The 13,243-nt window shown below is 41.1% G+C and overlaps 1 protein-coding gene and 1 pseudogene across 1 annotated transcript in view; one reads left to right on the forward strand and one right to left on the reverse strand.

The window, feature by feature from the left end:
- Positions 1–2,407: 2,407 nt before the first annotated feature.
- On the reverse strand, positions 2,408–8,337 carry LOC105099327 (tRNA selenocysteine 1-associated protein 1-like; annotated as a pseudogene).
- Positions 8,338–8,391: 54 nt separating this feature from the next.
- Positions 8,392–13,243, forward strand: part of FAM171B (family with sequence similarity 171 member B) — a 59,090-nt gene continuing 54,238 nt past the window's right edge. The window contains exon 1 of the mRNA XM_031451770.2: positions 8,392–8,761. Coding sequence (XP_031307630.1) covers positions 8,545–8,761 — 217 coding nt within the window. The 5' untranslated portion in view covers positions 8,392–8,544. The remainder of the gene's footprint in view (positions 8,762–13,243) is intronic.

A 13,243-nucleotide genomic window follows, 5' to 3' on the forward strand; every position in this document is an offset into this window, starting at 1 on the left:
CCTCACCCTCTTCATGCTGTTAACTATGCCCAGAGGGTTCATGACTTGTCCGAAGCAGTAACTGGCAGGATTGGGACTAAAGCTTACCTATTCAAACACCTAGTCCAGTGAGCTTTCTGCTGTGCAACACTGCCTGGATTGCTAGTCACAGTTTATAAACTAGATTCGTCTGAGTATCAGTTGGTGCACCACCAATGCTTTTCCAATTGCAGTTGACTCTTGAGCAGCAGAGTTTGAACTGCATGGGTCCATCTCTACGTGGATTTTTTCAGCAGTAAATAGTTATACTGCCTGAGCCTTGCTTGGTTGAATCCCTAAATGTGGAATTTTGGACACGGAGGAGCCACGGATACAGAGGGCCAACTGTAAATTACACTGGGGTTTTCAACTGCGCCAGAGGGTCGTAGCCCCTAACCTGTGTGTTCAAGGGTCAACGGTAATATTTTGACTCACTTTCTAAACTGTTCTGAACTGCCTGGAGAGTTATATAGTTAGATTCCCTTTTATACTCAGGTTTACTTTGCTTGTTGGACTCATTTGCTGAAGCATAACAAATGTATAAATTGGTCTTGTTTTAATAAAAAGAGTACTTAGATTCTGAATTTGAACTTTACACAGTAACTTACCTTCATGTTATTAAAATAACAATTTGTTTCAAAGTAAATCTCAAAGATTTTCTTTCTACACCATTTCTTAGATATTAGAGTGTTGAAATGGAATCTTTAGGGATTACTTTTTAGACAGTCTTGTATTCAGAATATTAATTTGTTATTACAAAGTTACAAAAAGCACTAAGTGATGTGTAAATGTAGTAGTAGTTAATTTGAAGACTTACACTCTCCACTTTAGTAACAGAAATGATTCTTGATCTTGGGGAGGGTATATGGTAAGTTTACCATAGGAGGCAGGAAAGTTCTGGTGGCTTATAATTGTTCTCATCTTTGAACAGTGCAGTTAAAGTTCTTTTTGAGATTATGAGTTATCTGCTCCCAACATACCATGGCAAGACAAGCGTATGGTAATAATTATAGACATTCTAGTTCAAAAAAGGGAAAAAATACAAAGAAAAAGAAGTCGCTAGTCCCAAGCAATTACAAAATCCAGCTGAGCAAACTACATTTGGTTTCAAAGTCTGTAAACAATTCTCTGTGGCTCGTGATTTCTCCTGAGGTTCTCTTTTTTCCCTATGAAACATAGCACATGTTTGCAAATCAGTAGTATTATCAGTTTGTTTCTACGGGCAAAATTATGTGGGTTCAATATGCTTCTTCATTTTGTACACTACCCCTTTAGACCTAACTCGCAGTGTTTCTGCTGATATAAAATTAAGAAGAACTTTGTGGATCTCTTGTGTATGTCAAAGATACTCACTCTGTTAGACCAGAGGCTACTCCACAGAGCTTTCTCAAATAATCTCATCTCTACTTTTGCCTTCTGTTGAGGTATCTGAGGGGAATCTATGAGTCACATACAATCTCTTCAAAGAAAAAATTTTGAGATATTAGCAAAAGTTTGTACAGTCTCTGTGTTCTCTCAAGAGTAAACTCTCTTGAAAATAAATCTCTTAATTTTAGCATCTTCTGCAATCTAGATATGTTGAAAATTTCCCAAATCACAAAGTCCTGGTTTCTTGTGTTCTCTTTTTTAAAGATTCGTATCTATTTAATGAATTTAGATACTTAATGTCAAGACACACAAAAGTGAGGTCGGAGGGCTTGGCACATTGGCAGCCCCTCAGCAGTCTTGTCCCTAAAACAATCCAGGCTTTTGAAAATCTAGACCTGATCTTGGAGTAAACTCCCAAGTCCTGAGCATTTTAATCTAGGTTTAGCTGGCTCCATCACTTCCCACCACATACCGGGCCATCCCAGCTGGAGTGTGCCTAATGAAATCTTTTCCCCCGAGCCACCACACTTGGAGCAAATTTGTTAGGGGGCAGGAGGATTGTGGGAAATACCTGAACTGCCATAGATAAAACTGCCCACTGTTTGACACACAGTAGGTAATCCATGCATGCTGACCCCAGAGAATCTTAATGATTTACATGCCTGTTACCTAAGAAGGACCCTTAAACCCAGAGTTGAATAACTGTTTGAATCACCTGACCCACTTTGGTTAAAAATTCCAAACTGTCTTTGTCTCTAGTATGGATAACCGTACCTGGGTAAATGATTCTTATTCAAAGAAATACAAATTTTAACTTCGTTCAACCTTTTTAACAGTCCTTTCATTTTCCAGTTCAATTTAAATGGTTCACTGTTGAATAAAAGCAGAAGTGTTGGAGGAATAGTCATAATTTAAGGAAACAGTTGATTACTAAAATTACAGATCGTATTTCCAAAAAGGTAAATATTCTTACCCCTTAAATGTGTACTTAATATATATTTTAATATTTATTATGTATTAATTAATTAATTAAAGGAAGTCTGCCATCTACCTCACATAGTCCATTCTGGCTTGCCCTTGTCCTTGCCCTTGTCTCTGAAAACACTGTGTACAGGGGCAGCCAGCGACAGTCCATCAGTACATCGTACCGCTCCTCGCTCTGCTGCATGAACTCCTTGCTGGCCTCAGTCACATCCAGCTTGGCTTGCGGTGTGCATCATCATCTCCAACTTCTTCCTATGTGTGCATGGTGCTCTGAGTATAGCCTTACTTGGGGTACCTGTAGCTGCGGCTGCCCGTGTTCTGGTCGTAGCCCCCCAGGCATAGTGGTTCTGGTAATACTGCAGCTGTAACTGCACCTCTAACTATATTCCACTGACTTCACACGGCTTACTTTAGGGATTGCCATGCTTGGCCCTATCCGTTTAGACCCCAGTTCCACTACTCCTTGGCACTCTGTCAGGGTTCCCTTCTGTTCCAGTTCATGCAGGAATTTCACAAAGCCACAGCGCTTAGACACACCTGTCTGGTTGAAAACACCTTGCCTCCTTAGCAGAAGAGATGGATGTTGACAAACAATTCTTACAGCATGCCATCATCCACAAGTTGGGTCAGCCCCCTCAACCCCCCACAAAAAGGGGGTACTCGGGCTATTATCTGGTTATTTCCCATAAGTGATACGGTTCAACTTAAAATGTTTTTCAGGTGTGGCTTGTGGAAGAAAACTTCTTAGCTGTGGCCAAATCTGTTTGTTCTACAAAGCAGAGGCCAGCTGGGATCCCAGTGAGGCTGTTTTGGATAATGTTGGTGCCCATCAAGTTCTCCCCTGTGACGGCAAAGGCTCTGGAGATGAAGTTCTCATTCATGTAGGGCTCCAGGCCACCCACTTACGGCCTCCATGGAATTGCGGTAAGTTTTGCAGTCAGGAAATGTGATTCTTTCTACTTTCTTCTTCTTTTTTTACTTTCTTCTTATTTTTTGAGATTGTTTTGGCTATTAAGGGTCCCAAGCAATTCCACATGAAATTTAGAATCACCCTGTCAGTTTCTACAATGATGTCAGCTGGGTTTCTGTTGAGTATTGTATTGATTCTGTAGATCAGTTCAGGGACTGTTGCCATCTTAACAATATTAAATTTTCTGATTCACGAACATGGGATGTTTTTCCATTAATTTAGATCCTCTTTAATTGCTTGAACAATGTTTTATAGTTTTCAGAGAATAAATTTTACACTTCCTTTAAGTTGATTCCTATGTATTTTATTCTTTTTGATGTTACTATAAATTAAAATCACTTTCTCATAATTGCTTTTATTTTTGGATTGTTCATTGCAAGTGTATGGAAATACAAAATTTTTTGGTATATTGATCTTGCATCTTGCAATCTTTTTGAAATTGTTTATTCTAATAGTTTTTGAGTAGCTTTCTTAGGATTTTCTATATGCAAGATTATTTCACCTCCAAATAGAGATAGTTTTCCTTCTTTCTTTCCAATCTGGATAGTTTTTGTTTCTTTTTCTTGCCTGATTGACTGATTGCTTTTGCTAGATACTCCAGCACTTCTAATTCTAATGTTGAATAGAAGTGGTGAGAGTAGATGTGCTTGTCTTGTTCCTGAATGAAAAAGCATTTACTCTTTCATTATTAATTACGAAGTTATTCGTGGGTTTTTGTGGATGCTCTTTATCAGTTTGTAGAAGCTCCATTCTAGTTTGTTGAGCATTTTTATCATGAAAAGGTATTGGATTTTGTCAGATGCTTTTCATTTGTTTGTTGAGATAATCACTTGGCTTTCTTTGTTTTTAAAGATGTAATGACATATAAATGCACATGAAAAAACGCTATGTGTTAATCAGTTGATGAAAATGTTGAGACTAGAGGCCCCAGGAACCTAACTCTATTCCTCTAGGAACAAAGGTTCAGTATTTGCTAATTTAGTGTTTGCAGTGACTTTATAGAACCTAACTATCAAGAAAAAGAACTGATTACATATAAAATAAAATTTTATCTACATTATAAAAAATATACAGGTGAAACAGAACAATCATACATAACATTAACGAAGTAACAGCCGACATTTACTGAACAGTTCAGATAGCAAGAAGCTCTAAATTCTTTATCTATTATCTTATTTTGTTACTCCCTTAGGCTCTATTGTTCCTTCCACTATACAGTCAAGAAAAACTGAGGCCTAGAATCTTCTGGAAATCACATAGCTGTGAGGGGTGGCTACCAGAGCATTCTGATTCTGGACCCTTCTCCATTAACTAACAGTTCTGCCTCTTAAAATTGATTCATGGATTTAATCAGCCAATTAATCAATCACTGTTGGGCATTGAGATAGGAGCTGAGATACAGCTGTGAACACGATGGCCCTGGCCCTTGTGGGACCTACCCTAGTGAGGGTACAGGCAAGAAAACATGCATTTTAAGTGCCAGAGTCCTAAGGAGAATATGAGGTGCCATGGCAGTTCATGGCAGGGACTCCTAATCAAAGCTCAGGGTGTTGGGAAGTAGATCCTGGAGGAAGTCATGTCGAAGCTAAGCTTCAGGCTCTGTGGGAGCTTATCAGTTAAAGACAAGAGGGAGCAGAGGTCCCGGCAGAGGAAATCAATTTGTGCAACCCAAATAAGTCTAGTTGAAGGGAATAAAAGAAGCCCTGCCCTTCTCTTCCCAACCCCCATCTCTCTATCTATGTAACAAATGTTAAACGAGGAGCCTGCATAGTCAGAGGACATATTGTGAAGGGCTTTGTAAATCTGTTAGGGATTTTGGACTTTATGCCACGAGCAATGGGGAGGTACCAGCAGATCTTAAGCAGAGGAGAATTGCTATATATGTATGGTATTATACTCTGCTTTCTGATGGCTTGTAGTATATTTATAAAAATGAAGAAGTTCCAACACTAATGATTACATTGTATTAAGTCTGAATAGTGTCATGGATTAGAAATCTGAAAATATCTTCCTAGATCAACTGGTGTCTTCCATTCCTGTGAGAAACACACTGGCCGACACGTGAGATACACGCAGTCAGCGGGATGCCCCTTCCTGAACATCTGCCCGGTTTTTGTCTTTGCCGAGAGTCAGCTATGTTTGTCCACACACTTGTTTTTCAGCAGTTCTATGTGTTATAAGGAATGGATGAAATATAAATTTGAACAAAGTATATTTTTCTATGAGAATTAAGTTTAATACTAAATGGGTGAGAAAATTGTAAAATTGTGGAAAAACTGAAAATAGGATCTGGCATTCAAGTTGCCTGTCAAGAGTCTTTAAGAACTCTTTCCACTTAACCAAAAAATGCAAATAATAGGGTGCATTGTAATTGTGGTTTATGACTTCAAACCCTAGGATGTGGTTAGATACTTAAAAGAAAATTCTTGGCCCTACATCAAAAGAGTGGTAAATGAATGTATATTTACTTATTTTAAGATAAAATAAATAAATATATTGTATGTATATTTACTTATTTTAAGATAAAATTTAAAATATATTGATTTTTTTTGGTCTCTTGATCTACTGTTTTGATTCACCAACTACCAGCCCTGATTGCATCAAATAATATGGCTTTTGTATATTGTGCAGAAATTAAGTATAAGCTATATGAATAATGAAGCATTTAAAAACCATCTTGATCGACAAAGCTTATTTCTTTAAATGGTCTTAGTATTGAAAGACTTGACGTCCACCCTCTACTGGGGGCTGTGAAATCATCAGTGGCTTTGCCTCTGGAAGGTCAGCTTCTTAATTTATTAAAGATGATGTGGCCACCATAAGGCAGGATGACAGAAATCCTGGCAGCACTCTTTTCCTTCTGATCTGCCAGTCAGATTTTTGGAGCCATTTCCATTTTCTCCTTTCTTCTCTCCAGGAGCAGAGGTAAATTGGAAGAAAATGTAACGAAAACAGCTTGATGAAGCTCATGAAGACCCTCCACATTCAGCCTCTCCCCAACAGCTCCTGCTCACCCAGACGAGGCAAAGCCACGATGGAACATAGTTTATTTTTGTTTAAAAATCACTAAACAAGGAATACAAGCTCATTGTAAAAGTTTCACACAATGCAGAAAGGTAAATTCACTTATTAGTGTAGCCTTGGGCAAGACAGGTGCCTCTCTGATCCTCAGTGTTTCCATTTGCTAACCAGGATGAGAGCTAATTTGGAGGACTGCTCTGAGGATATGAGATAATGTATGTAAAAAGCCCATTATTATTATTATTATCATTTTACTTCATGGTTATATAGGTACTAGTTTCATATCCTTGACCAAAGAATGATTTTCCACTAATGAGAAATTGGTTCTTTTCCAGCAAGTTGGAAATATTGGGAGGAACCCTCAAAAGAGCAGTGATTATAGAAAGGGACTGTCCAATCAGCCAAAGCAGCTGAATCAACTGTGATGGTAAATGATGTGATGTCACAGTCAGATCACGTTTACATTAGGCTGTGACATGTCCCACAGGCACTTCAAATCCAAGAGACTACAACTGAACAAGCCATGACTTATCATCTATCCTGAAGTTTGTAGTAGCAGCTAATCTCGATAAAGTCATAAGCAGCCACGCAAGATCTCAGTCTGGCAATTTGGGTGTCATACTAGACATGCTCATCTTTCTCCTCTCTCCTCCCCACCCAATCAATCAACCATCTCTGTTCATTCTAGCGCTACATACTGAATCTCCCTCTCCTTTTCTCTCTTGTCTAGTCTCACGAGTCTTTGGTATCTCCTTATTGGCTTTTGCAAACACCTCTAAAGTGGCTTCCTCTTCTTCAACCTATCCCTCTGTATTTCATCTTCCATAATGATAGCAAAGTGATCCTTCTAAAATGCAGACTGGTAGCAAGTCCCTTCCCTGATTAATTCCTTTCACTACTTCATAACCACTTGCTGTGTAAATTTCAGTTTCTTTATATAGCATCCAAGGTTATTACAGGAGTTGAGGTATATAGAGTGCTTGAACAGTGCCTGGACACAGTAAGTACTATAGCAGTGTTTGCTGTAATTTTTTTAATGACCTGATCTCCACTCTCCTTTTCAATCTAAAATACCGTGACTCTGTCAAGTCATTGCTCACAGTTTTCCAAGCACACTGTGCTATTACACACCTTTGGGTTTTGTGCACACACACACACACAGCTCCACTTTTTAGATGACCTGGTTGTGCCCACCTACATGTGGAACGCTTTAAACCGCACCTCTTGTAGTGTTTCATAGCCTCCTTCCATATACCACACAGTTAATTTCTTCCAGTTCAATGCACTTTCTGCACGTTTTAGTGTCAACCACCACACTGGATTATAATTTTTTTATATGTTCCTCTGCCCTACGAGGTAGTGAGCTCCTAGAAAGCAGGGACTGTATCTTGATTTTTCCAACTCCTGACTAAATACTGGCACGTGGTAAGCACCTACTACGCATTTAGAAAAAAATTTTTTTGAACGAATGAAAAGTGTAGATTACAATGAGTCAAAATGTAACTAAGAATATTTTTTGATACAGAAATTAATTCCCATTTGGGCAGAAAGAGGAAGTTTAATCAAAATCTGGAGCGCCTCCGTCTAATTTCTTGCTAACAAATGAGGGCCGTGATGCCCCAAAGTCCACATGGTTAAGAGGGCCTGGCTTTTTGATCCGTTGGTGTTGCGTTAAGTGTTGCAGGAGGGTAATCTATATACTACCTTCTCTTCTACTTTGGGGTCAGGTGGAGGTAATTTTATTCCACTTTCTGCAGAATTTCCCGGTGTCTCGGGTAGGGGATGGAGGATCCGAGGTCTACCAGCACCCAGAAAGCCTCTCCTTCGTTTAGCCTCGGAGGCCAGCACTTGCACAGCGCCCCAGCACCGCGTCGAGCGCGCGCCCTCGGAGCAGCCCAGCGGCGAGTGACAGCCGAGCCGCAGCCCTCGGCGCCCGGCTCGCCCCGCCCCGCCCCGCCCCGCCCCGCCCCGCGCATCACGTGCGCGAGGATGCTAACTTCCCCCTCCTTCCCGCCCTGCGTCCTCTCCGCCTCCCGGGCCTCCTCCTCCTGGTGAGGGTGTGCGAGGGAGACCGCGCGACTGGGAGCGAGCGAGCGGGCGGGCGCTGCCGGAGCCCGCAGCCCTGGCGCCTGCCGCCGGCCGGAGCTCCGCAATATGCCTCCGCGGCCCTCTGGCTCTCGGCCATGGCGAGGTTCAGCCGGCGCGTCCCTTGCACCCTGCTCCTCGGCCTGGCTGCGGTGCTGCTGAAGGCGCGGCTGGTCCCCGCGGCCGCCAGAGCCGAGCTCAGCCGCTCCGACCTCAGCCTCATCCAGCAGCAGCAGCAGCAGCGGCAGCGGGAGGAGGCCGAGGAGGAGAGGCCAGGGGCGCCGGGGGCATCCTCCACCGTCACCACTGTTCCAGGTAGGTCCCGGCAGCGCGGCCCTGCCTCTCCGTCTCGTCCGGCGATCTCATCTGGCCTCGCTGGCCTCCTCGCCCCTTCCCTAGCCAGATGGTTTCCCATTGCCTGCCTCTACCCACCCCCATCTCCCCCATCTGCCCAGACAGCCTGCCCAGGACTCGAGCTCTGCTTTGGTTTCGGGAATCTGCCTTTTGGGTGATGAGCTTTCTGGGAAGCGCAGAGCACTGCAGTGGGGTGGGGAGGGGTCGGAATGAGTGACTGCCTCGATTGATCTTTTTCTTCTCCCTCCCTTCCTGAATGTTCCCCTCTGCCCTGGGAATGATTGTGTACGTACGTACACACACACACACACTTCTCAGATCCCTTTAGCCTTCTGTTCTTTATCCTTTTCTCTCCTCGAGACTGAAAAATCTTGCGATATACACCCACACACCCCTTTTCACCATCTCGCCCCGCCTGTATATTTAAATTTAGCCCTGGAGAAAGAAATCTTGATTTATTTTATTATTTATCTATCTCTTCTCATCCTGGGAAGAGTTTAATGCAGTTGGCAAGAATACCTTCAGTATAAGATGAAAAAAAAACTAAAACGAAATAGGAATTTGTAATTGAAGGAAAGGGAAAGCAGAGGAGGATGGATGGGATGAAGTCTGTAGTGGATGTTGGTGCAGCAAAGCCTGTTACCCCAGAGAGGGGAATCTCTTTACTTGTTAGTAGAACGTAATGAGGCGGATTCTTGACACTGTTCAGTGAGGGTGAGGAAATCGGTTTAATATATGTGGCTGTAACAGTCCCTCAGTTCGTGCCTTGTTCCTCCCCATTAAAACTCCACCGGTAAGTAAAAAGCTAGATTATCCGTTTTAATAGCTTCTCCCCACCCCCCCACCCCTGTTCCCTTCCCTACTGTAGAAGCTGCCTGCTCTTTGGAAAGGGGGAAAAAAAGCCATCAATGTTTTGGCAAGTGGGCTTAGGTTTCTGCAAAACCAAAGTGAATTATAACATTTGTTTTTGTTTTAAAATCCTGCCTAGTAACATTGTACAAGATGCTGAAAACGAGATTTTAAAGAGTGGGCTCGGTATCTTATTTTGTACGGCGTCCTCCTCATCAAAGAGCAATCTTCAGGCCCGGCAGCTGACACAGCCAGGGTGATTTAATTTATCAGAGTGCTCTGAGCTTAGGATGAAATCACCAAAGTGCAGGAAAGCATGTGTTTGACACCCTCTTAAAACAATTAATAACACCTGAGTGTGGCTGAAAGTCTTGAAAGGTGTGCGGTTGTGGTGGTTTTCCTACTGGCTTTTTATGACTGAAAATGCTAACAACAGGGTTTGGGCGAGGCAGCTGTTATGCTGTTTGCTAAACTTAAGGACATGAGAGACAGGAGAGTGGGAGAAAGCTTGTCTTCATTATGAGAGGGGTTTCAGAAATTACGAAACAGAAGGCTTAGAGTGGTGATAGATTTTATGGTTTGCAGTATATTTTTTACACTTGATCTTAGCCAAAAGGCCGAGAAGCAATTGCAGTATATTTTTATTTCAATTGATCATCTTTCAGGGATATTTAGTTAAATGGGTTTTGAGTACCGTATCAATGGGTTGTGATAAGGTTTATGAATAACTGCATAATATGAAAACTTTTTTACTTAGCATGCAAATGAAAATATTTGTTTCCTGATATTTATGAGGGAATATTTTTTAAAAGGGTTTTTTTTTGCGAAACAAACACTTTTTGTCCTATTGACCTACTAGATACATCAAGATAAAGGAACCCCTAGTCAGTAGATCCAACTAGAGCCTGAAAGGTAACATAAAATGACTCTTGCTTTTCCCTCAAAAACTCTTAACTCTCCAAGCCAGTGGCAAACAAGAGAGCAATTTAATTGATTGCTTTTTCAATTATAGGAGTATCGGGTTGTATAACGGAACACAACCTATAACAAATGAAGTTAAATATTCCTCAGAGCACATTGTGATCTCTGGATTAAACTGGTCTTCCTGCTTTACCCTTTGTTCATTTCTTGTCTGTTCTCCTTACATAGCTAGTGATTTTTTTTTTCAGTGGAGGTGCTGGGGATTGAACCCAGGACGTCATGCATGCTAAACATGTGCTCTACCACTGAGCTATTACCCTCCCCACCAGCAATCTTTTAAAAAACATTAAATAGGATCATTTCTGCTCATAGTCCTCCAATGGCTTCCCATCTCTCTCACACTAGTTGCCCTGACCCTGAAAATGGCCTGCAAAGACCTAGATCCTCTGTGCCCCTCCCCCTCCCGTCTCCCTCAGCTCTGACCCTAACTTGGTGCTGGGGCCACACTGGCTGTCTGTGTCTTCAGTTGGCAAAGTGGGCTCTGGTGTGGGGTCTTTGCACTTGTCGTTTTCTCTGCCTGGAATTCTGGAACCTCACATTCTTCTGATTCAAATGTCCCTGTAACAAAGAAGCCTTTCCAGCTGTATTTAAATAGTAATACATTCTCCTCCATGGTACTTATTATTCTCAGCCTTTCTGGTGAGCCTGTCTTCCCATTACTAGAGTGTTAGCTCTATGAGGGCATGAACTTTGCTTTGTTCACTAGTACTTTAAATTATTACATATATTTCCAGCCTCCAGAAGAGCACGTGGTATTCATAGATAGGTACACATAAGTTTTCTGAATGAAGGAATGAGTAAATTAATATACAAAAATGTTGGCATCAAAGGTCACTTTCACTTTATGAGTTATTTAATATCTTGTGAAATTCTTCATAGGAATTTAGCAGGGTTTATATAAAAATAAAGAAATGTTAGAAATACTTGTAAGTGGAGGTTATAAAGTATATATGCTTTGGATCTTTTAGCAAATTTCAGTGTTTGTTATGCTGACCGTGGAGAACTGATAAACACAATACTTAGGTCCACTTTTTAGGTTCTGTCAAGAATGTTCTTTACCCAGGTGCACTTATAATCCTCTCATGACCTAGGTGGGTATTAACATACCTTTAAATAACTCTGAGCAGCTTGAGTTTGTTCTTTGTATCTGTATGGTGCTTCTGATTCTTTGAACGTGTTATGTGAAAAACTATAAGACTTTTCTCAGGCAAAATTTAGAAAACTAATAAGATGTGTTTAGTGGCTGGTACGTGACTGGGCCTCATGAGTCCATAGTAGAGAAACTGATCGTTGACTTTGGTTACTATTCTCTGGATTTTATTATTCTGAAAATTTGTATCCTCTGTATTGCTGAGAAATAGGAAAGTGAGGTGAAAAAATGTTGAAGATGAGATTAAAAGAATCAAGATGTAAAAAAAAGTAGATTTTCATTTTCTGGTTAACTTGTGAAACACCATCTTCAGCGAGTAGTGAGAGTAAAGACTAAGGCTGAGATCCCTCATATCAGTTGTTTTCTCCAGTGTATGCAGAAGCTCTGATGTCTCCATCTGCACCAGGATTCATTAGAAATAAGTATTTGAGGGACCAGGGAAGAATGAATTTGGGGGCTTGTAGGGGCTGAGATGACCATATCATATTCACTCTGAGGGCCCATTCGATGGGAGACAAGGTAGGGGGAGTTGGGGGCGGGGACCAGTGGAGCTGGAGAAAATAATGAGCTCCGTTTCAAAATCTCCGTGTGAAGCTCAGACACAGGGGATCTCCATGGATTTTTATAAATGTTTCTGCATACAGAGAAAGCTTCTTGAGAGGTCCATTTTCATGGTATAAGCATTTTTGATTGTACATTTCATTGGTACATAGTTTTAAACCTATCTTGGAAAATGTCAAACAAGTAAACAGAATAGCATTTAAAAAGCCCATACCCATCACCCAGCTTTAACAATGATCAAATTCACTCACACCTGCACTCGTTCCCATTATGTGGGATTTTGGGTGGGGGGAGCAGGGAGGTAAAAATGTACACACATCAAAATGTACACATGCAAACTGTACTCTCTTGACAAATGGGTGTAACCATCACCCCTACCAAGATAACAGAACACTTAACATCACCTTAGAAAGTTCTCTCTTTCCCCCTTCCCAGGCAATCCCTGCCCCTGATCCAGAGGCAGCTACGTGCTGTTCTGATTGTTTTCATCATTGATTAATTCTGTGTTTTCTAGATCTTTATAAAATAGAATCATATAGCATGTACTTTTTTGTGTTTAGCTTCTTTAACTCAGTCTAATTTCTGTAGGTTTCATCCACATTGTTGTATGTTCAATGGTTTATTCCCTTTTCCTGCTGAGCAGTGTTCCATTGTATGAACTACTGCACTTTGGTTTATCACTTCTGTTGATGGATTTTGGGGTCATTTCCAGTTTTAGCTATTGTAAATGAAGCTGCTACATTCTTGTACACATCTCTGTGTTGACATGTCTTCATATCTCTTGAGTAAATGTCTAGCAGTGGAATTACTGGGCCCAGTGGTGTACTTTTAAAGTAAAAAAAAAAATTTTTTTTAATATTCTATAGAGCTGGCATCTACTTAATAAAATTTCACTTAAAAAT

The sequence above is a fragment of the Camelus dromedarius genome, chromosome 4, assembly GCF_036321535.1.
Source record: "Camelus dromedarius isolate mCamDro1 chromosome 4, mCamDro1.pat, whole genome shotgun sequence".
NCBI classification, from domain to species: domain Eukaryota; kingdom Metazoa; phylum Chordata; class Mammalia; order Artiodactyla; family Camelidae; genus Camelus; species Camelus dromedarius.